Consider the following 24,853-nt stretch of genomic DNA (forward strand, 5'->3'; position numbering starts at 1 on the left):
AAAACTTACATTAATAACTTAGTTTGAAATTTAATACTAATTGGTCAAATTGGCAGATGATACCAAACTCCAAAGGGCAGTTGATCGAAAGAATCCAGTCAGAAATTCCAGATTGAGTTAACAAAAATGTGATGGGTCAAACAGTGGAAGGAGAAATGGGCATGCAATTGACTCTGAATGGCATTTAAATAGCTATGGTGGGACACATGGGGGTCTGATTGGGATGACTGATCAATACGCCCAACCAGTGCAAACCATGCCAAAACAATAGCATACAAATCCGAGAAAGCTGTGACAAACTACTGCATTTTGGTCAGACAGCACCATATGTGTGATTAGCAGTTGTAGATGTTGCTGAGAACTATAAAATTCAGCCTGATTTCAGAGATTTGAATGAAGAAGAAAGACTGGCAGGGGGGTGGAGCTGAGGCCAATCATCTCAGCTCCAGGCATTGCACCAAAAGTTCCTTGGGGTAATGTCCTCAACCCAACCACTTGCTGCTTCAGCAACAGCATTCCAACCATCAGTGAGGAACTGGCACATCTACTGATGATTTTACAGCATTCAATTCTATCTATAGCTCCTCAAATAATGAAGCTGTACAGAAAGGCCTGGAAGTATTCATATTTGGCTAATAATCAGTAAGTAACATTCATGCCACACAAATTCCAGATAACGACTATCTTCAACAAGAGAATATCTAATAGCCTAGCCTACCCTCGACATTAGCATTGTCAAATTGACGACAGTTAATATTCTGGGGTCACCACTGGCCAGAAATTGAACTGGACCAGTAATGTAAATACTGTGTTTAAAAAAGCAGATCAGAGGCTGGGAAATCTGCTGTAGGTGATTCTCCTAACTCCCCAAGGCACATCCACTACATTTACAAGGCACAAGTAAGCATGGTGATGCAATACTCACCATTTGCCTGGAGAACACGCCAGAACTCAACACCATTCAAGACAAAGCAGTCTGCCTGATTGGTGCCCCATCCATCATCATAAACACTTTTCCTCCATTAATAGTACATCCTGCTGTCAGTGTGCTATCTACAAAATTAATTGTAGCAACTTGCCATGACTTTCTTGGCAACACATCTCAAACCCAAGGGGTGTGTGTTGTTACAGTAACTTGCATTTTTACATGCATGATGTAGCCTGGAGCAATGGATAATGACAGTAGAAGCTCCAATTGCTTTCCATCACATGGCTGACCAGGAATCTCTCCCACTCTTACCATCTGCCATTAAAATTTGCAAGCTGAGACTCAACCTGTTTGGCCACATTATGAATGCACTTCCCTGGACCATCAACTCCTGGACTGGGACTTGAACCCAGAGTTTCTGGCTTAGAGGCAGGAACGCTACCCAGTGTGCTAGATCACGAGTACTATCAACGCCAATGAAGTATATACACAGATATTCCAACTGCACTCCTGCAGATGCTCAATATCCCAAAAACCTTGGGAGGTAAAATAAATAGAAGCAAAGTAATATCATTCGCTCCTCGTTCCAATCTTTGCAACAAAGCTCCTACACAGGATTGTAATCAGTCTCACGCTATGCGCTTCTGAAGACTGAAGCCTTGGAGTGAAGGAAAGCGTCAGTCACCAGTCCTTTCACAGCAAGGAAATTACAAAGGAAATTTTATTAATCTTTCCACACAGAATGTAGGCTAAGTAAGAACAGTGGAAACTGTAAGTTCAATCCAGGTTCAGTCAACAGTGGATTTAATCAGTATTACCAACAGTGGAGGCTATTTGCCTTTTTATATTCAAAGGGCAGCTACAATTGGAGGCCAAAGATTCACCAACATCATGGTTAATGGCACTTTCACTGTGGTATAATAAGTTTGCAGCCTGAATGACAAACAATATTCCACAAGGCCAACATCACAACATCCTTACTTGCATTTTCTTACACACCGTAATGCTTATTGCTCAAGCTCAATAAGAAAGTCTGTATAATTTTTAAAATGTCTATTTGTGATATAGTTGGTCTGTTGGCCTAAATTTGACTCACTCCAAGCATAGAGTTGTTAGGTTGAGCTAGCATTCATATTCTGTTGACGAAACAACGAACGCCATACAAAGAAAATTAGATCCACGCAAAATGTGGCTAATTATAGCTATCATAACACATGGTGATCTGGACAGGTGAATAATGGTTAACACAAACATTTTAGAGATTCTAATTTTGGATGGTAGTACAAAATTTGCAATATCAATTCAATATTCGATTACCCATTGTAAAGCTCTCCCAGACATTAGATTGGTCAAGAAATATGCAACACACGGTACCTATCTCTATTAGTGTTAAAACGCATTATAAAAATTTCATGAAATTCGCCCACCTCTGCAAAGTAAGAGGTAGCAAACTTAATTATTACCGAATAAGGACAGATGACTGCTTGGACGCAAATGCAAATTAAATTCTACCATTTATTCTCAAATAACCAAGTAACAAAGATCAAAGAACAGTACAGCACAGGAACAAGCCTGTGTTGATGATGATGCCCTAACTACACTAAAATAAAACCTTTGGCCCTTACGCTCCGTATCCCTCTATTTCCCTTTCGATTCATGTACTTATCCAGATGCCTATTAAATGTGGTTAACGTGCCTGCTTCTACCACATTGGGTAGAGTCTATTACATGCAAGAACCGAATGGATGACTCTCTCCCCATTATGTTTTATTTCATTCATTCATGTGACTTGGGTGTTGCTGGCTAGGCCAGCATTAATTGCCTATCTCTAGTTGCCCTAGAGAAGATGGTGGTGAGCTCCCTTCTTGAACTACTGCATTCCATGTGCTGCAGGAATACCCCAGTACTATTAGGAAGGGAGTTCTAGGATTTTGACCCAGTAATAGTGAACTAATGGCAATATTTTTCCAAGTTGACATAGTGAATAACTTAGAAGGGAAAGTAGAAGTGATGGTGGTGTTCCCATAGCCCTTGTCCTCCTAGAATGTAATGGTCATGCGTTTGAAAGATTCTATCTAAGAAGCTTTGGTGAGCTCCTGCAGTGCATCTTGTAGGTGGTACACACTGCTGCCATTGTGCATCGACGGTGGAGGGAGTGAATGTTTGTGGACATGGTGCTAATCAAGTAAGCCACTTTATCCTGGATAATGTAGAGCTCCTCCAGTGTTGTTGGAGCTGCACTCATACAGGCAAATGGAGTATTCCACTGCAGTCCTGATTTATGCCTTATAGATGATGGACAGGCTTTGGGAAGTCAGGAGGTAAATTGTTGTCTGCTCTTCTAGGCTTTGACCGGCTCTTATAACCAGTATTAATTTGGTTAGTCCAGTTCATTTTCTGGTCAATGATGACCCCAATGGGCAGTAACAAAATAGCAAAATAGCTCAAGAGTAGGAACTTATCATTAAAGAAAAGTGATCACTAATGATTGTGAATTTGGGCAATTTAATAGTTTATTTTCTTTCAAGTCAAGTGCATGATATGGGCAGAAGGAGAGATGGACATCAAGCACATATGACTCTCATTTTTACTACCAAGATCATGCTGAGTGGTGTGTTTGTGGGTAATGTTTGTGTTATACTCACATGCTGGAGTACATCCGCTGGCCATTTTGCTGGTTTTGAAGCCGTGTTTTGGCCAAGTCTATTGGGAACACACAGGTAACGCCAATTAAGCCTGCAATGCCTCCGTTGATCAGCTTGGCAGGTAAACTGCAAGAGAGAAAAGCAGAACTTTTAATTCATCAAAACATAAAAGGAGCAGGAGTAATCAAAATGGTCCAATGAGCCAGCTCTGTCATTAATATGAACATGGCTGACCTTTGGCTTCAAATCAACTTTCCCGTCCACTCCCATATCCCTTCATTCCAGAAGATCAAAAATCAATCTATTCCAGCCTTGAATTCACTCACTAGGCATTGCAGTAACCAGGTGAGGCTCACTTATATTCAAACATTGAGATGCTTCCTCCCTTTGGTACACACTGCACATGGTCTTTGATCAGGAAACAACAGCAACTTGTTTTCCACCTGGAAGCAATTTCCGTGACGTTGTGTAAACTGTGATTTGGCATTTCGCTGCCGTTTCAGGATTACTTAATTTTCCTTAATTGCAGGAGCATGCAGAGTACAACAACATGAATGAACTATATGCAGTGACGTAAATCAATCAATCATGCCTCCACCAAAACAACATGCTTCACACCATTCACTCAGGGGGTTAAACGCCTGCTTCAGTCATTTAATAGGTGCTAAGGAAACCAGAAAGTCAGGCATGGGTTCAAACATAACGCAATTTCCATAAACCCAAGAGACCTGCATGCTAGTTCCTTTCCTCTTCTACTGTTGTGATTTAGTGAAAAAAGGCTCTTTAATAAACAATACTTAAAAGTTAGAGCGTGCAAGATCATGCACAAAGGTTAAACTTACATACTCACAGGTAAAATACCAAAATTATTACTGTGGACCTACAGTGAGTAAATGGAGTTAAGGTACAGGTCAACTGTAATCTGAGTTACAAAGTTGGCTCAAGGGGTTGAACAGTCAACCCTTATCCCAGTAATCAGATAGCCACTTCTGCAGAATAAATAATCTTTCATATGTGGATCTCCATGGATTAAAAAAAAAGTACTTAATGCTAGGACTGGGGCAGTGTCTGAAAATTTGTATTGTAGGCTGGGATTTTCCGTACATTCGAAGGGCTGGTCAAAGTTCCACTGACTTTCGGTGACACTGGAAAATCCCAGCCTTTGACATTTCACACAAGAACTATGAAACATAACTGATTAAAAAAAAAATTCAGTTGGCGGCAAGAGAAAAAGTGCCACGAGCACAGCGGCTAGCATTGCTGCCTCACAGCGCCAGGGACGCAGGTTCAATTCTGGCCTTGGGTCAGTGTGTGTGTGTGTGTGTGTGTGTGTGTGTGTGTGTGTGTGTGTGTGTGTGTGTGTGTGTGTGTGGAGTTTGCACATTCTTCCTGTATCAGCGTGAGGAGGTGGGAAATGCATGCCTTGCCCACTAGTGTCCTAAAAGACTTAGCTTGTGCTTGCAGCAGCCATTTGGTCGAATTCCATCTTTTGAAAGATATTAATGTTTCAGGGGAAAGAAGACATTTTGCAGCGATATAAGGAAATACAAAAAAAACTGAATTTAATACAATAAGTTATGTGGCTCAATGATTCACAATTTCTCAGTTATTAAAACCAAATTTAATTTGCTGAGTATTTTTGTATGCTCTGGTGAAAGGACATCAGGTGCTGGGGGTGGCAGGAAGGAATAAAAAAGAGAAGGAAATATTTCAACTTGCAGCACAGGGTTACGACACGCTATAGTACAAAGCAAATCTCCTCAACATAGTCTTAGTGATGTACCCTAACTTCCATCCTCAGTTTAAGAGAGCAACTAGGTAGCATTTCTTCTTCACCTGGCAATCCACAGAGCCAGTAACTCAGAATTATATTTGTTTCTAAAGGTTTGGTCGGCAAGAAAAGCATTTGCGAGCCTTATGTGCCTGATCTGTGCTGACTCAGCTGGTCTCAACCGAGATAGCTAGAGGGATTCTAAATTTGGCTCCAATACCTCCTGGCTAAGGAGCAGTGAAAAAGGAAAGACGAGCTACTGTTCATAGCAAATACAAACTTGCATTTACACAGCACCTTTCAGAACAAATAAAGTGCTTTTGACACATAGTCACTACTGTAATGTAGGAAAGGCAGCAGGCAACTTACATGGAGCAAACCCCCATGAAAGGCAATGAGATAATGACCAGATAACTTATTTCAAAGATGTTAGTTGATGGATAAATGTTTGCCAGGAGAGAGTTTCCATGCTCTTCTTTGAAATTGTGCCATGGATTTTTTTTTATATATTCACCTGAGACAGCAGCTGGGGCATTATTTAACACCTCATTCCAAAGACAGCATCCACGACAGCACAGTACTCTCTCAGCCCTTGCCGTGGTGGAAAGACTAGAGCCTCCCATTGATTCCAAGGCAAAGTCACCCATGATGGTATGGTCAGAGGAGAGGAACCCACTTAAAGTGCAATCCAAAACAAGTCTTCAACAGCAGATCAGACAGGAGATACCCATGCGAGATCAAGGGCTGCGATGAAGGCAGATGAAGTCTGCAGCTAGAACAGGTTCCCCGCCACTGGAAGTGGACATCCAATCTGTTGAGGGACATGTATCTGCTGATGCCATTCCCACATTAAAAGAAGTCCCACACAAGGAGTCTACCTAGAGCAAACCAACATGCCCCCCACACAAACAGACCATGTGTGTGTGTGTGTGTGTGTGTGTGGGGGGGGGTGCAGGGTGGTCTGGAGTCACATGTCAGCCACACCACACAGGTTTCCAGTGGTTGGCACTGCTGCCTCACAGCGCCAGGACCTGGGCTCGATTCTGGCCTCGAGTCGTTATCTGTGAGGAGTCTGCACATTCTCCCTGTGTCTGCATGGGTTTCCTCACACAGTCCAAAGATATGCAGGTTAGGTGAATTGGCCATGTTAATTGCCCCTTTGTGTCAGGAGGATTAGCAGGTAAATGAGGGCTATGGGAATAGGGCCTGTGTGACATTGTGATCAGTACAGACTCAGATGGGCTGAATGGCCTCTTTCTGTCTTGTAGAGATTCTATGACGAAGTCCTGCAGCAACTGGTAGGTGACAGCGATGGGACCAAGACCATGAGACCTAGAAGTAGGCGGTGGAGTTTGATTCAGCTGTTTCGCTCTGAAATAAGGACAGGAGAGCAGCTTTCTTCATAACTGAGTAGCCCTCTTCAAGATATATTCTGCTCACCCTGCATGGAAGAGCGTTAGAAAAGGTGGTCTAAAAATAATCTGCTCCATCTCCAACCTGGCTGCAAATCTGCATCCAGTGGCCTCACCTACCTGCAGTCTAAAAAATCCAAGTTAAACTCAATCTCAGAATTTGGAATGTATAAACCCTCATGGCTAATATGGAGACCAATCAACTGAAATGGGGAACTGCCCTTGTTGCCTATGAACTCAAGCACTTAAACACTGACGTTACTGTCCAGTAAGAGACCCAAAGAGCAGGCAAAGTGCAGCTGAGGGAAGATGACAGTAGTTGCACCTTTTTCTGGAGAGGAAAACCTGAAGATCAGCCCAGGAGAATGAAACTGATTGAGTTTGCCATCAAGAACAAACTCATCAACCAACTCTCAAAGCTCCCTGTCGGCATCAACAAGAATCTCATGACTCTCCAGCTTCAACTTGCCAAGAACCAGCAGGCAGCAGTTGCAAGGCCAAACCTTGATGTCAATAAAGGCTTCCACATCACCTTGGACACCATACTCGCTAACATTCATAAAAAGATACGGTCATCCTCCTGGGAGATTTCAACACCAGCGTTGGAAAGAACTTCCAGCTCTGGAAAGGAACCACTAGAACGGAAGGAGGAGTTGGGAACTGCAACTCCAATGGCGTTCTCCTCTCCAGGAACCAAGAGCACCAACATTAAAGCCATTTTACAAGTGGGAACAGTTTCATCCTATCTACTCTGACCAGGCCCTCAGATTTAATAGAGGTGTTCAAAATCAAGTTAAGAGAAATGGGCAAAGGTGGCTTTATTGAGTTAGACCATAAGAGGCAGAATCGGAAGCAGACCATTAGGCCCATCAAGTCTGCTCTGGCATTGGTGAGGCCGCAGCTGGAGTACTGTGTGCAGTTTTGGGCGCCGCACCTGCGCAAGGATATTTTGGCCCTGGAGGGAGTGCAGAGGAGGTTTACTAGGCTGATACCGGAGTTGAGGGGATTGAGCTATGAGGAGAGGCTGAATAAACTAGGCTTGTACTCGTTAGAGTTTAGAAGAATGAGGGGAGATCTCATTGAGACGTATAAGATGATGAATGGGATGGATAGGATAGAGGTGGAGAGACTCTTCCCGCTCAAAAAAGACAGTAGGACTAGGGGGCACAGCCTCAAGATAAAGGGGAGGCGGTTTAGAACGGAGTTGAGGAGGAACTTCTTCACTCAAAGGGTGGTGAATCTCTGGAATTCTCTGCCCGTTGAAGTGGTGGAGGCTGCCTCGCTAAATATTTTTAAGAAGCGGGTTGATGGGTTCTTGATAAGAGAGGGGATTAAGGGTTATGGGGAGAGGGCGGGAAAGTGGAACTGAGCCACAACAGATCAGCCATGATCTTATTGAATGGCGGGGCAGGCTCGAAGGGCTAGATGGCCTACTCCTGCTCCTATTTCTTATGTTCTTATGTTCTTATGTACTCAATGAGATCATAACTGATCTAAGATAATAATCCCAGTTAGGTTGCAGATGAACCATAATCTCAATGAGATGCAGAATAGGCTCAAATGATGAAATGGCCAACTCCTTTTTTATGACAGTCTTCATACTTAACCAGAAGCTACATTGGAATGTGCGTGAACATCACATGGGGAGAGATTGTAGCTTTGTGTTCTTGCCCCTTTTCCGTCCGCTATCCCACAGTAAAAATTGCCCATTTCCACTTAATGTCAATCATCACATACGAAGAACCCACTTGGCTAAAGATCAAACACCAACACTGGCGATCCCAGAGAAAATTTTAAAAATTTTGCATTTCTCTAACGTCTTTCATGACTCCAGGACTCCCACAGTCAATTAAGTACTTATGAAGTGAAGTCAGTGTGGTAATGCAAGGCAATTTCTTTCAACCAACAGGACAGAAACTTGGTGGGGATGGGGAGTGGAGAAGGGGAAAGGGGAGAAAAGCATCAAATTACAGTCAAATCCAAAAGACACTGGGAAGCAGAGAGTCTGTGCAAATTGTCAGGTGACTATTCACCCCATTTATCTACGGGGGTGATAGCATGGTTGGAGGGGGAGGAAGGGTGGTTCTTGTTGAGGTAGGGGAAGTGAGCATGTGGTTAAATCTTCATACAAAAACTGAAAAGCCAGTTTCATAAGCTTTGAGAGGAAAGTTTTAAAAAATAGTCTTTCTTGCAACGTAATGATAATTCAAGTAATCATGGCCACGGGGGAATAGTGGTACTGACCATAACTAACTGAACAAAGCCAGACCCTACTGCTAAACAGAGTGACTCACTGCAACTAGTTATTCAAGACTTTTACACATAGGTTAAGGAAAGAATTTTGAGCGCATAAGAGGCAGGCCAAGACCCCTGATTCATAACTCAATAGACAAAAGCCAACAGATTTATATTAAAACCATCCTTTTTTCTCCCAAACATAAACCAATGCAGATTAATATTTGGTTTATAAACCTCATTTCTGTTTATTTAATTTTAATAAAAATTATATTACTGTATCTGAAAATACTTTACAAAACACTTACGAACATAAGAACAAGGGGACATAAGCCATTCAGCCCCTCAAGTCTGATCCACCATTTAATACAATCACAGCTGATCTAATAGTAACTTCAAATGTGCATCCTGCTACTCCCAATATCTTCCACCCTTTGCTTGTCAAGAATCTGTCCAACTCTGCCTTCAAAGTATTCAAAGACTCTGCTTCCATAACCTTATCAGAAAGAGAGTTCCAAAGACTGAATCAAAGAAAGATTTTGCCTTATTTCCATTTTATATGGTGATCCTTTATTTTAAACAGTGACCCTTAGATCAAGGCTCTCCCACAGGAGGAAACATTATCACTACCTTAACCCTGTCAAGACCCCTCAGGATTTTGTATGACATTACTGGTATTCTACAATATATATACGTTTTACAAAAACATCAAAATATGCAAAAATAACAGTAACATAGTCCCTTTTAGTCCTTGTCTTCTGTCATCAATTCTTTCTTCACCTTATCACGTTCGATAAGGTTCACCATGGTAGGCTTCTGCAGAAAATGCAGATGTATGGGATTGTGGGTAATCTAAGAAGTTGGATCAGGAATTGGCTATCAGATAGGAGACAGAGGGTGGTGGTTGATGGTAAATATTCATCATGGAGTTCGGTTACGAGTGGTGTGCCTCAGGGATCTGTTTTGGGGCCACTGTTGTTTGTAATCTTTATTAATGATCTGGATGAGGGTATAGTTGGGTGGATTAGTAAATTTGCTGATGACACCAAAGTCGGAGGTGTGGTAGATTGTGAGGAAGGGTGTCATAGTCTGCAGGGAGACTTAGATAGGTTGCAGAGCTGGGCCGAGAGGTGGCGGATGGAATTTAATGCAGAGAAGTGTGAGGTAATTCACTTTGGTAGGAGCAACAGATGTGTCGAGTATAGGGCTAACGGGAGGATTTTGAATAGTGTGGATGAGCAGAGGGATCTGGGTGTATGTGTACATAGATCCCTGAAAGTTGGCAATCAAGTAGATAAGGTTGTTAAGAAGTCGTACGGTGTCTTGGCGTTTATTGGTAGGGGGATTGAATTTAGGAGTCGCAGCGTCATGTTGCAACTGTACACTACTCTGGTGCGGCCGCACTTGGAGTACTGTGCGCAGTTCTGGTCCCCACATTACAAGAAGGATGTGGAGGCTTTGGAGAGGGTGCAGAGGAGGTTTACCAGGATGTTGCCTGGTATGGTGGGGAGGTCCTATGAGGAGAGACTGAGGGATTTAGGGTTGTTTTCGTTGGAAAGAAGGCGGCTAAGAGGGGATCTTATTGAAACATATAAGATGATTAGAGGTTTAGATAGGGTGGATAGTGATAGCCTTTTTCCTTGGATGGAGAAAGCTAGCACGAGGGGGCATGGCTTTAAATTAAGGGGGGGTAGCTACAGGATGGATGTCAGGGGTAGGTTCTTTACCCAGAGGGTGGTGAGGGATTGGAATGCCCTGCCTGCTGCAGTTGTAAATGCGCCTAGTTTGGGGGCGTTTAAGAGATCTGTGGATAGGTTTATGGACGAAAAGGGATTGGTATAGGCTAGTGGGTCATTGTTTTTGTAACTGGTCGGCGCAACATCATGGGCCGAAGGGCCTGTTCTGCGCTGTAATGTTCTATGTTCTATGCTTCAATCAAGTCAAATCTTACCTTCTATACTCTAAAGAATACAAGCCTAGCCTACTAAACCTTTCCTCAGAAGACAACCCACCCATTCCAGGTATTAGTCTGGCAAACCTTGTCTGAACTGCTTCCAACAGACTCATACTATTAAAATTAATACTAATATTAAAAATCTGATTGATAAGATAAATATTATGCTAAAGAAGGATCAGCTATTCCATCAAAGTAATAGGTTATAACACAGATAGAGGCCATTCTGCCCATGGTGTCTGTGCCAGATCTTTGGTAGAGCTTTCCCTGCTGTGTCCACATATTCTTGCCATTTTTTTTGCCTTCAAGTATTTAGTTCCCTTTCAAAGGTTACAACTGCAGATTTTTCCATCATTCTTTCAAGAAATATATTTCAAATCATGATCATAATTCCGGAAGGAGAAAAGAACCAAAAGATATGCTAATAAGGTTGGATGAAATAAAGTTAAAGGAGGCTTGTGTGGAACATAAACACCAGCAATGCATTTGCTGGGCTGAAGACTGAGTAATTGTGTATATGTTTAAGTGAATGAACGAGATTGCATGTATGAGTGAATGAGTGAGAGTGAATGATTCAGTACATGTGTGTGAGTGTATGTGTGAATATGTGCTTAGGTCAGTGAGTGATTGTGTGAGCAGGTGATTGAGAATAAGTAGGTGAAATCTGAATGAGGACAGGATCAGTCTGGTGATGATGTTCCCCCATTAACAAATATTACCTACTGCAGCCTCACAAATGGCCAGTCAGGCGAGAACAGCTGATAGCCCCAAGATCTGACTCAATCTACAAAGAGAGACAGAGAGCAGGAAAGGATGGATCAAGGCAGTCAACCTATACAGGTCCAGTTGCAGCAAAGAGATGTTAAAGCAAGCTGGTCCAACCTTTTCGGTTAGGGGGTCCACATTTTGTCACTCGAAGGGATGAAGAGCAAATTTCAGCAAAGTTTGGCACAAAGATAAACTGAATTTCCAAAAAAAAGAAGTTTTAAGAAAAGAAAAAAGTTGCTGACGTACAGCAAAGTCTGAGCAATAAATTACATTACAAAAGAGCAAGAAACAAAAATAAACAGCATTTGAGAGTGTCAGTGTTGCGAGGATGGGTGAGTATAAGTAGGTGTGCATGTGTATGTTGGTGTATGATAGTGAGAGTGAATGAGTAAACTGAGAGCAACCTCCACCCCCCACTCCTTGCACCCACAGTCAAACACTGACCATGGCTGGACCCTGACTTGACCTTGGTCTCCATTTTTCACTCCCTCACTTGCTGCTGAAAGGGTCCCTAATTCGCTTATCAGAAACAAAAGTGGGAGGGAAGTGACCCATGATTGGAACAGCAGCTCCAAGAATAACCTTCCTTTAAAATTCATCTCTGACAGAGATTTTGAACACTTCTGCTGGGAGCCAAATAGAGGGGTTTTGCAGGCTGTGTCCAGCCTATGGGCTGTACTTTGGATGAAGCTGTGTCAAATACCGGTGTGTTCCCTACCTTTTTCAGGAATTGGTCCCTCCTAGATTGTGACATGAGCAGCTGGTCAAGGCTTCCTTTGCTTGAGCCATTCTGATCTACAATCCTGCAAGTTGTGCTCCACCAGCCTGAAGTTTCTGGAGTATTACCATGCCAATTGGGTTCTGAAGAAGACCCAAAGCCTGGGCAGTGAAAAGAAAGGGACACTAACCCTTTAGGAAGCCCCCCAGGCCTTGAATGAAAAACAACCATTATGCACTACCCCCTGTTTCCTGTCACTCAGGAAATATCCATGTTGTCACTGTCCTTTATATTCCATGAGCTAAACTTTTCTCAAGTCCATTATGTGGCACTATAACAAACATCTTTTGGAAATCCATCTACACCAGATCATTAGCCTCATCAACCCTCTCTGTTAACTCTTCAAAAAACTCCAGCAAGTTAGCTAAACATGTTTTTCCCTTAAGAAATCTATGTTTGCTTTCCTTAATTAACCCACATTTTTCCAAATGACTATTAATTGAGCCCAGGGAAGACTGAAAAATTACAGACAGCGGCTCTGCAATTTCCACTCTCACTTCCCTCTGCATCCTTCAATGCATCTCATTGAATCCTGGTGCCTTGTCAACTCCAAGTACAGGTGACCTAACCAATCCCACTACCTTTTCAATTTTAAATCCATCAAGTGTTTGAATTAGCTGGTCTTTTACCATGGAATCCTCTTCCTCCATAACAGATGCAAATGTTGCAACTGCCAAGCTTTTATTTAATTCTTCCAAATTTAACTCAGGAAATTACAACAGTAAGAATGGAGCAAGATAAAAGTGGGAAATGACAATCTGTAGACTAACTGAATAGGACTTTATCCCTAGCTAATCCCTCCTGTCTTGTCCTATTAACTCAGGCTATACTGGATTGATTGAAACTGGTTATAGCAGTAAGCACATAATTAATTGGGAAAAAAATCAACTCATTTTCATTTTGCACAGGATGCAGACTTGAGGCAACTGGGTCAGAATTGACGTTTCTCTGCCAAGGAATAAAGAACTTGCTTGCTCCCGTTAAAGTTTCAATGCGAAGCTTCAAGGTTTTTCACATTAGTAAGGGAAGCTCAGCATAGACCCACAGCACAGTAAACACTGGAAGGTTTTTACGTGCTTTTACAAACCAATAACAAAGCTCTGCCTCCCAACAATGACCTATAATTACTGCATAAGTGGGTATGATAACTAGAAAAGAGGGAGATCACTGAAACAGATGACTCCAGACACAGCTGTGAACGTGGGTTGAGGAGTTATAGAGAAAGGGATTCAGTGTAGGAGCTTAATGATCTTGAGAGGAGACAGAACACAGGAACTCAAATAGGTCATTTAACCCCCTTTAGCCTGTTCCATTTCTGGCTAATCTGCGACTGAACTGTATGTACCTACCTTCATCCCATATGCCTCAATATTTTTAGCTAAAAAGGATTTATCAATCTCAAATTTAAGTTTATCAATTGACTCGCTACCAATTGGTATTTGCGTAAGAGATTGAAAACTTTCACCACCCTTCCTTTCTAGAAGGGTTTCTTAATTTCACTCCTGAAAGGTCTGGTTCTAATTTTTAAACTATGCTCCCCAACAAGCAGAAATAGCTTCTCTCTATCTACCTTAAAAATGTTTGCCTTAGTATATGGAAAACTTCAATCAAATCACCTCTTAACTGTCTAAATTCCAGAGAATACAATCCTACTTGTGCAGGAGGGAAGATACAAAGGGAAGTGAGAGAATGGAAATTGCAAAGACACTGGCCATTGTTTTTCAATCTTCCTTAGACTCAGGGGGCTGGTCCCAGAGATCTGGTGAATTGTAAATGTTACATATTTGTTAAAAATGGATGTAAAGATACACCAAAAACAATAGGCCAGTCAGTTTAACTTAGGTGGCAGAAAAATTTCTAGAAGCACTAATTTAGGACAAAATTAATCTCTCCTTGTAATTTAAAGAACAGGGTGAATTGAGGTGGAAGTTGAAATCACTACTAGTTTTTAAGATACTTGGATGGACAGTATTTTACAGGATTTTAAATGACAGATGAGTGGGGTGGAACAAGACGAGATGCCCAAAAGGAAGAGAGAGTGCCAGAGGAGCAAGAGGACCTGCAAGGCCACTTTTGGGCTGCAGACCAACTGATTCGAAACACTCGTTTGGACAGGCACAGGATTAATGATGAAGTGAGGGAAATAGTCATGCTGCCAAGAGCTTTAATTATCTCTCATTACTATTCTCCTCAGTGATCTGGCCACACAGCAAGAACAGATGCAAACTGTGGTGTTGCCAAATGAGTTCAGAACTCACTAAAAACCGGAAACACAAAGAAGAGTTAGTATGAACAACAGTTCATGTTAGAGAAGAGTGAAAGTGTGTGGGAAAATAAAGATTAAAGGAACTGGTTTGGTGAGGTATACTGAGTGACAGACTAATGGTGCATTTGTGTGAATTCTTTTGATTTGACCCACAATTTACAACAGGAGCAGATAAGCACAATTCAAATTGCTGCTGATTTTCTCCAAAGCATATTGATTTGTCTTTATATTAAGTAGTGATACCAAATTAACATCACTATTGTTCCTACTCTAACCCATTCTTTTCCATGACCTCAAAGCTGTGTCATTAGTTCTTTCCGCTTTACTCATTGTTTCTCGATTTACCTCACATATAGGAACTTTGCTCTATCTAGCTTCTTCTACTATCCTAGTACTCACATTGTAGAGATGTCCTTTGCATTTGTGAGCAAGACCAGAACAAGGGATCCATATAGGTAAGATTACAGTCACTAACAAATCTAAAATAGAATTTAAGAGGAACTTATTTTCCTCAAGAAAGTTTAGAACATGTAACACACTACAACAGAGTTGTTCAGGCAAATAGCATAGATGCATTCAAGGCAAACATTAGGATATGTTAACAGACGAAGAGGTGCAGAAGGAGGTTCACAAAGAGTATAATCACCAACATGGTACAACCAACATACTTTGTAGTGATACTGTGATAATGGAGTTAGGGAAGGACAATCTCCAATGGTGGACATGAACCAAAATCACCATTTTCCTTGGAAAAATGCCACCTTATCCCACCCACAACGCATCTCAAAACACTCTTACACTGTGTCCTAAAATAATATGTTCTGAAAGAAATCTAATTTGCATTTGAATTAATTAATACTAACCGCTTCCATTGTCTCCATAGGGAGTCTGCTCCACAGATTGGTCACGTGCCCACTGAGATCTTCTATCTAACTTATCAGCCCTGGTAGTATCCTGCACTTGCAGGCCTTGACCTTTCACCTGGGTTTTGCAACAAAGAAAAGTACATTCTAGCTGACGTCAAGGTCTACTAAAAATCAGATATCATGATGTTCAGCCCTTTAACATTGAATTTATGAAGAGTTCTGTTTCACAATCCCATTTGCTTTCAGCAATCACTCATTTGAAACAAATTCAAAGCTGATCCAAACCAGCTACAAAGCTCAGTATCTGAATTTAGCACCAGACTGGATTTAATGCTGTGCTTTCACAAAGGTCATCTCATTGTCAGCAAAATGGGAACAGTAATTTATCAAAAGCATATTCTTGCAGATGGTTACACAATGGAAACTGGACAAAGCAGAGCTCTGGGGGTTAAACACTAGTCTGAGTTCTGGGAACTGGGTTTGAATATAATAGATTATAGAACCATAAAATGGTTAAAGCAAAGGAGGAGGCCATTTAGTCCATGCCTGACCGCTGCAAGAGCAGTTATTCCCACTCCTCCACACTTTGCCTAATCCCTGCAAATTTGCTCTTTAGGTACTTCTCAATTCCCTTTTGAAAGATGCAGTTGAATCCTTTGAGGTAACTTTGCAATGCTATGATCACTGCTCCTTGATATTCCTCTACTGATACCTGATCCACCTCACTTCCCAAAACCAGATCAACAATGCCCCTTTTCTCATTGGGCTGGAAAGATACTGATTGAGATAATTTTCCTAAACACACAAGTTTTTTTTCCCTCTCTATGCCCTTTACCCTACGGTTTATCCCTATCCCAATTAATAGCCGGTTACTTAAAGTCCCCCATTATCACAGGTCCAGAGTTTTCACATCTCTCTGTAATATCCCTGCCAAGTTCTCCTCCATCTTTCCCACTAATTGGTGGCCTATGGAATATACCTAGTAGTGTAATGTCACTCTGCTGTTTAATTCTAACCAAATAGATTCTTTCCTTGAGTCCTCCAAGACATTCTCTCTCATTCTGGTACTATTCTTCTTAATCATTAAAGCCACCACTCCTGCTTTTTCTCCTCTACCTTTCACGAATATCTTATATCCGGGAATATTTTAGTACCCAATCCTGCCCTTTTCTGAGCTGGGTTTCTGATATCACCACAACACCATATCCCTATCAATTATGCTGGAAAGGGTAATGTCACACAAGTCCAGTAAGGAGAGTTGAAGGGGAGCTCAATTCTATGTTCAATTGTGACTAGAAATAAGTCTTGCTGATAAAGGTCATTTTAAATGTGAACTATTCCATTTCTCAGCACAAACATGCAGAATACAAAAATTCAATGCAGGAGAAAAAGTTGAGAGAATCCAATAGGTATTTTTTCCAACCTGCAAACAACATTTTGTATATAAAGAAAGCTATGCAAAATCCTCTCCAGAAAGTAGTCAGGTGAATCTTGCTGGAGATAAAATCATCAGTGTAACATTTTTCTTTTGATGCAGTGCTGAGTTGTATCAGAAAGCTAGTAAATTAGAGTCTACCTTTCAAAGTCACTTGCAAGTAAAACAATTAATGCTTGAACATCTGCTCTCTCAATATTTTTTAAGGAGATGAGCATATTATGTTTTATTATACTGACCAGGTACATTTGCGATTTACTTTCTTAAGCCGTGCCAAGTTATAATAGACAACTATTACTTTGAAGTCAACTTTCTTCCTTAAAAGGGAAGTGATATAAATTAATTTTATTAGTGGACCAGGCTTATTTCCTGCATAACTTTAATATAAATTAGCAGAAATTCAAATCAAATGATTTTGAATTAATTGCAGCAAACTGTAAATAATCCAAGGTGCCACAGCTAGTTCATTGTTCTTGGGTTAAAGATGTAGATGTAGGGAGGAAAGGAAAACAAAATGTGATGACCTCCACAGAGGAATAAGCATGGTTAACCAATGTCACTGTAACTGTACCCTGGTGTACCACTGTGACGAGGAGAGATAAGTGGAACGATGAAAAGAAAGGAGTGCTCCCTGGAGTTAAAACAGATTCGTCAGGCAGGATTTAAACTTCCAATCATTCATGCTATAGTGCTCTCAGATGTAGAGATAAGTTATTTAATTCTGGATTTCAGATAGAATTTATCTTACACACACGACAATCATTTGCGAAAAGGGTTTTCAATGATGAAAATAATATCAATGCAAATACCTGATTTGTTTATCAGCCATTTAATTCAAAACACAAGTCTTCTACGGAAAGAAGAGGTTCCTCAGTTTGATGTTAAATCCACAATATAACCTCAGAGATTTGTGCAACCAGATGGAGTCAGGCTATTTGCTTAACTCGGCCACCTGTAAATAGAATGGAACCAAATTAGAAACCTCACCATCCATAAACTAAAGCAATAAGGAAGTCTAAATATTTACTAAACATTAAATAGATAAAATGCTCAGATTTATATATCTCCTCTCACATATACACTAACAACCTTTCACAGTGTTATTTCTGTAAGGTGGCGGTATAGTGGCATTATCACTACACTGGTAATCCATAAGTCCAGGGTAATGCTCTGAGGTCTTGGGTTCAAATCCCACTATGGCAGACGGTGAAGTTTGAATCCGATAAGAAAAAATAGTGGAATTAAAAGCATAACGATGACCAAGAAATATTTGTCAATTATCGTAAAAACCCATCTGGTTCACTAATGTCAATAGGGAAGGAAATCTGTCACTCTTTCCTGATCCATTGTAATCTGTTCTATTTCTTAAAATATATGATATGCTTTGTATATAAATGCTGGTGGATCTTTGCACTCCCCTGATCAGTGAGCCAAATCCTAACGTGTACCTAAGAATTTTACTAATTCAGAGTACTCAATACCAATGCAGAATCCCCATTTCAATTATGTCAAACTCCAGGACTATCGCTTCAGTGCCTCTGAGGCATCCTAGCACTGGTAAATATGGCAATCCCTTTTCCCATGCAGCTGAAATGTCAGATATCTACTTTCAATTTGGTATAACTTATACATCCTCTTCTTATTTTAAATGGTAACCAAAAAAACACCAAAATATTCGTTAAGTGTATATATGAGCAAACAGTCATTCAATTTTCACAGAACAGAGTGCTGAATTTAATTCCAGAACTACCAGTAAGATTGTCAATCACACATGTAACAGTGATGGAAATGGATTGATTCAGTCACCATGAATCAGCACTGTTGTAGACGTGGCATGTCATTAGGGCTGTTATAAAATGCCATATTCACTGTTGGTAATGCCAATTGGTTTAATACAGCAAGCATTAAAATACATATGCCCCATGCAAATGAACTGCACCTGGATTTATTTGGATATGAACTGATAAAATGACCACTATCTGGCAAGTTAATCAAGCTTGGTTGCCACAGCTGGAACTTATAATACAAAGAATGAGGGCTCAAATGATAAAGGCTGAATTCCAATTAGGTTTTCAAACAAAAAAAAATGGGAGTTAAATATAACCATGAATCTGCCAGCTTGTCATTAAAAACAGTTCACAAATGTCCTTTTGAGCAATGATTCTCAAACTGGGGTTGGCTGACCTCTGCAGTACGTAGGGCAAATGCAGCACCACATGTGCAGTGCTGAGGGGCGTGGCTGTCTTACACAGGAGGGGAGCATGCATGGATCAGCACCAAGTGAAATGAAAATAAACACCTAATTTCTTGAAGGCATTATTTGATATTCTTTCATGGAGCACTTTCATATTGTACATTATAAAGCATTATTTGGATAGGAGGCATGGTTACTATTCCATCTGAAAAGGATCTTTCAGCCAAAAAAATTAAGATTCAATGTTTGACGGCGCTCCGTCAATCTGGCATATGTGTGACTCCAGTGCCATATTGATGTGATCGATTTTTAAGTGCCCTCTGAAGTGGCCTAATGAGTCACTTGTTGTTTTAAACTGTTACAAAACCCTGGAACACACTACTCAGTGTTGTGGGAGCATCCTCACCACATACACATAAAAGTAGGAGTTCAAGTAGACACACCCTTCAGCAATGGGCAATATATGCTAGCCTAGTCAGCGAAGCCCACATTCCAAGCATGAATAAAATAGAAGCTTCAAGCAGAATTCGAGGTCTTGCGTCGCTGAGGAGGAAGAGAAAAGAAAAAGTGTTGGAGAATCAATCCCTGTGACTTCTAATGCACCCATCATCAGGTTACAGATGATACCACAGTCTGGGGACAAATCAGCTCTAGGGAATGAAGCCTCCAAACAAGTGGCATGCTCCTGGTCTGTGCTTTATCTCACAGATTCTGGAAACAGCACGAGTGTCTTGGCCAAAATCACGTGCAGTTTTTTTCTTTCTCCCTCTTGAGGGGCAGCACAGCAGTTCAGGAGGTCAACTCTGGTTGGTTGTGTGAGCCCAGTTCCCAGTGCTCTACCACACAGTGTTTTTGCAGCTCTACTACTCGGTGCTGGCTGGCTGCCAATATGATTCTAATTTGATATTTCAACATTGTCCTTTTATCTTTACAGTTAATCCAACCTCATCATGAGACAAGCTGCAGAAGGTTCTGCTGCCTTGGTTTCTGTAGACAGCTGCCCGTTTTGATGGCTGCGTGATACGCTGGTTCTTTCATCTCTAGGTTTGAATCCAATCCGGGAAACCAACAAAATATTATTACGATGGGTGAGGAGGAATGAGTTGGCTCTCCTTTTTATTCAACTTGCTCAGCTGGTAGCAACAAAGCTTTGTTTAAACTTCTTATGGGGTACCTTTCTCAATCCAAATGTATTTACTTTTGATAAGGAGCCAATTTAAACAAGCTTTCCTGAGTCAAAGAAAGAGCAAGACCATTGGTTGCTAAAACCGGAGGAAAATAAAGGTGCCACATGCACATATACACAAAGGTCAGAAATGAAAAACAGTCCAAATCAAATTTAAAAGAATATACAAATTAGTCCTTGACTTATCTGTAAGGTGTAGATGGTGGTACATTGAGGCCGTTAGGTTATATGATTCTTTCATGGAGCTGTCCTTACTGATTCTGCAGTTTTTGGAGACACCTGTTGGCTTGCCCCAGAGGGTAGGATGACCTGGTTGTCTCTGTAAGATTAACTGACGAGGTTATCTTGTCTCTTGCCTCTTGCTAAAACACAATTGCTTCCAGAATGATAGAAAGGGCTTTTGTTCTTTTGCTCTAGTTGGTCTTCAAGCCAGTTTTAACCCATTTTCTGTGTGTATTGCTGGGAGAGTGAAATTGGTCTGTCTTGCATCCACAGTCCATTTCACTTTCAAGTCAGAACACTTTACACATTGAGATATCAATCAATAAGAGTTTTGGATCTTCTAATGAAATGTATGAAAGCCTCCACAAACACAGGAGAATAAAGTCCAACCTTCGGCATTTTCCATACTTTCCTCTCAGGTTTGAAACAGACCTTGACACTTTCAGATGTAGCATTCCATGTTCTCAGGACTGGTCTACCTACATATTTCACGTTGGAATTTTCTAGAGAAAATGATCAGTTTACAGTATGCTTTTGACCAGTGTCTTTACTTGTACTTCTTTAAAAAAATACAGATCTTCCTTAAAATGTTCAATACTCTCATAGATAGTTGGTGAAGCTGTTGTCCACCTCTGTGATAAAATCCCTTCCTCTGACTGAGACCTGAATTGGTGTAGTTTTAATCAAAGACCCAGAAAATTAGCCTAATAAGGCACTTCTTTGTAGTTATCTGACTCAGAGAGGCAATACAGACGGCTAGTGCAAAGAATAAAAAGTCATATTGGTGTAGGAGGTAGTACTTTTGAGTTGAGATTAAGGCAGCTTTGATGGGATACAGTCCAGTGAGTTTGTATCAAATTCTTGGCGACCGCCTAACTTGGAGTTGGTTAGGTATTGGGTAACGAAAATGAATTACGCTGCTCAAAAATGTAATTTTATAGACTCCATTTCACTCAATCTTTCAGTTGCAAATTTGGTTTCACCATGAAGTTTATTTTTAAATGCAAAAATCTCCATTTTTTTCTATGGATGTTTGTTTGATTAATAGTCATTTCATTTAAGCACATGATGCGATGGTCTATACACAACCCTGACTTAAGAAAAACGAGTTATCTCCATTAATTAGGTTTGCAATAACTAGTGTGAGCCAAGCTATTCACTTCAGCGTGATTTTCTAACAGTTGGCAAATGGCCAGAATGACCCACGGTTACACTACAAATGGAAATCTGTTTAGTGCAAAATCAAAAAAGAAGCATCTGATGAAACATTAACCAAATGAAATGGATCACTGCATCTTTTGTTGGATGTGGGTCAGCATACTGCACCTCCATCAGGATACTCAAGTACCATGACCTGTTCGTGTGAAATTCAAGTGTACAATATTTTGACATTTGCAACTGAACAGGTTAATGGTTGCATGAACAAATTTACACAAACCTATTAACTTTTGAAAAGTAACCCTCTGCGAATTGCAGAATTAAAGTTGGATTGAAATATTAAAAATGTCATCCCTCAATGACTCTGAGTTTTATCTGGTGAGTACTTCTGTCACAGGAGGGTTCAGAATTGGATCTAGTTGGTGTGATCTTTGTTTAGATAGAGATAGAAAGACACCATAGTTTGTGCCCTTGTTTTGGAGGTGGTGGGGGGGGAGGGGTGGTTTGCTGCTAACACTCAAATTAAAGTTTACGTATGAATGATAGTCACTGACTGAGGTGCTAGAGGACCCTGGGGGGAAAAATTACATTAATGTAGCACCTTTAACATCACAAAACGTCCTAAGGTGTTATAGGGTTAGAGGAGGAAAGAGAGGAACGAGGGTGGAGAGGTTTATCAAGGGAATTCCAGAGATTACAGCCATGACAGCTGAAGGCACTATTGCCAATGGTGCAGCAATGGAAATCGAGAGGTGCACAAGGGTAAAAGTTAGAGGACTACAGATATTACAGAGGGATGTGGGGCCGAAGGAAATTACAAATAAAGGACAAGCAGGTGAATTTGATTCACAACAGCTTACGTCTTCAATTCTATGCATTTTAACCACAAAATAATTACATGTTACAGTTATATATCATCATCATCATAGAAGTTTGCTGGAATGGCCAGCACTCATTTGTGATCGATGAACTGCCTGAGGATAAAACTAGACAGTGCTCCAGGATTGTACATCTTGGTGGACTGTGATTTATAATGCCCAGCCATAGGAAAATGACTCATGCATCTTCAATTAACATGGCGTGCAAGACAGGCTAAACATGCATAAACATTCACTTTAAATTACACATCATTCACTACTGAATTTGCGAACAATGTTCATAATCATTTGGTTACTTATTTCAATTTGGATTTGGAGAAGTTTTTAAAGAGTTTCTAAAAATGATCATGAAGTTTCTATTTTGAATGCAGCCCAAAGATGTGACAGAACTGCTCCACATTTAGGTTACTGTAATTGATCTATGGACATCTATAAAGACTGATTAGGAGTGAGGCAGAGCCAACAACACAGAAACAATGGAACTTGAAGATTTGCGTTTAAAAATCTGAATTGTGGCTTAGAAAATGGCTTTTTTCCTGATAGGTTGGTTGTCTTTATAATGATGAGGTAGTTATAATTTTGGGTGAGGAGAAGAGAGAATGAAGAATTTAGTTAGAGCAGTGAGGAACTGAATAGCTTGCAATGCACACCAGAATCTGACTTTCATTAACAGAGCCCTGTTATCTTGGACACACGCAGTCAAATTTATCATGGACAAGACAGACTCAACATATGATTTTACAGTAAAGATCCATCTCACACTGGGTACTTTGTGGGAAAAATGTTATTTTTAAGTTTGCTGCATCACACTGTGCGAGTCATGGTGACACACAACCAGGTCTTTGCCAATTCTGCTGTGCAACCATCTGCTCACAGATGTGAATGCCCCCAAGGTGGACTGCATACAGATTGCTTTTTCTGGACGTGAACAGCTTGCCTTGAATAAGTGTGTTTTTCACTCTGAATACCCACCTCCCCCATCTGACATCTGAGGGCATCCGAGATTAGGAACTCCTTAGGGGCCAGAAACAAATCTGCTTTCCAACTGAAAAAGGAGATTTGCATTTATACAATGTCTTTCAGGACCACCAGACATCTCAAAGCACTTTACAGCCAACAAGGTACTTTTGAAGTGCATTTACTGTGTCATGTAGGAACAGATTCACCCTAGCAAGCAACAGTAAACAGAGATCAATCACTGCTTTCTCCTATTTCATACAGTAATCCTCCAGTACTATCTGAAAATTCAACATGGGATCAGCCTTTCTTCCATGCAAATATTATACAATTATGCATCTTTAGATTAATAAATTATATTACAAAATAAATTCTAGTTGTAAACAACTGCCACATCTTCTGAACAATTCTTTCTAAGCAGCCTTTTACTTAATGACACCTCCCTAAATGCCTGTACCAATTTTCTCCTTTAAGATATTTCTTAAAACATTCCTATTTAATAAATCTGTTGATCACCTGTCTTAACTTCACTTTATATGGCTCAGATTTAAATGTATTTTTATAATGTTCATCCAAACTAGCTTTAACTATCACCTCTGTGGAAATACAGGTTATTGTTTCAAGACATTCCACAGGCATCTAGAGATGCAAAGACTGATTGGGAATGTCAGCATGGCTTTGGAGTGGAAAACCATGCCTCACAAATTTGATTGAGTTTTTTGAAGGGGCAACCAAGAAGGTAGATGAGGGCAGTGCAGTTGACGTTGTCTACACGGACTTTAGCAAAGCCTCTGACAAAGTACCACATGGCAGATTGTTGCCTAAGGTTAAATCTCACCTGATCCAGAGTGAGGTAGCCAATTGGATACAAAATTGGCTTGGTGACAGAATGAAAAACCCATCAACCCACGTCTTAAAAATATTAAGTGAGGCAGCCTCCACCACCTCAACGGGCAGAGAATTCCAGAGATTCACCACCCTTTGAGTGAAAAAGTTCCTCCTCAACTCCATTCTAAACCGCCCCCCCTTTATCTTGAGGCTGTGCCCCCTAGTCCTACTGTCCTTTCTGAGCGGGAAGAGTCTCTCCACCTCTATCCTATCCATCCCATTCATCATCTTATACGTCTCAATGAGATCTCCCCTCATTCTTCTAAACTCTAACGAGTACAAGCCTAGTTTATTCAGCCTCTCCTCATAGCT

The 24,853-nt window shown here is 40.8% G+C and overlaps 1 protein-coding gene across 3 annotated transcripts in view; it reads right to left on the reverse strand.

Moving 5' to 3' along the window:
• Positions 1-24,853, reverse strand: part of LOC145343918 (mitochondrial glutamate carrier 1-like) — a 117,052-nt gene that overhangs the window by 50,307 nt on the left and 41,892 nt on the right. For 2 of the 3 annotated variants that reach the window (XM_080190449.1, XM_080190450.1), the window contains exons 2-3: positions 17,868-18,010; positions 3,574-3,699 (exon numbers count right to left, since the gene is read on the reverse strand). In XM_080190449.1, coding sequence (XP_080046575.1) covers positions 3,574-3,699; positions 17,868-17,887 — 146 coding nt within the window. In that variant the 5' untranslated portion in view covers positions 17,888-18,010. Of the gene's footprint in view, positions 1-3,573; positions 3,700-17,867; positions 18,011-24,853 lie in introns of those variants that run through there. The other variant, XM_080190451.1, reaches the window with a different exon arrangement.

The sequence above is a fragment of the Carcharhinus amblyrhynchos genome, chromosome 6 (assembly GCF_965287045.1).
Source record: "Carcharhinus amblyrhynchos chromosome 6, sCarAmb.v2.hapA, whole genome shotgun sequence".
In the NCBI taxonomy this organism is placed as follows: domain Eukaryota; kingdom Metazoa; phylum Chordata; class Chondrichthyes; order Carcharhiniformes; family Carcharhinidae; genus Carcharhinus; species Carcharhinus amblyrhynchos.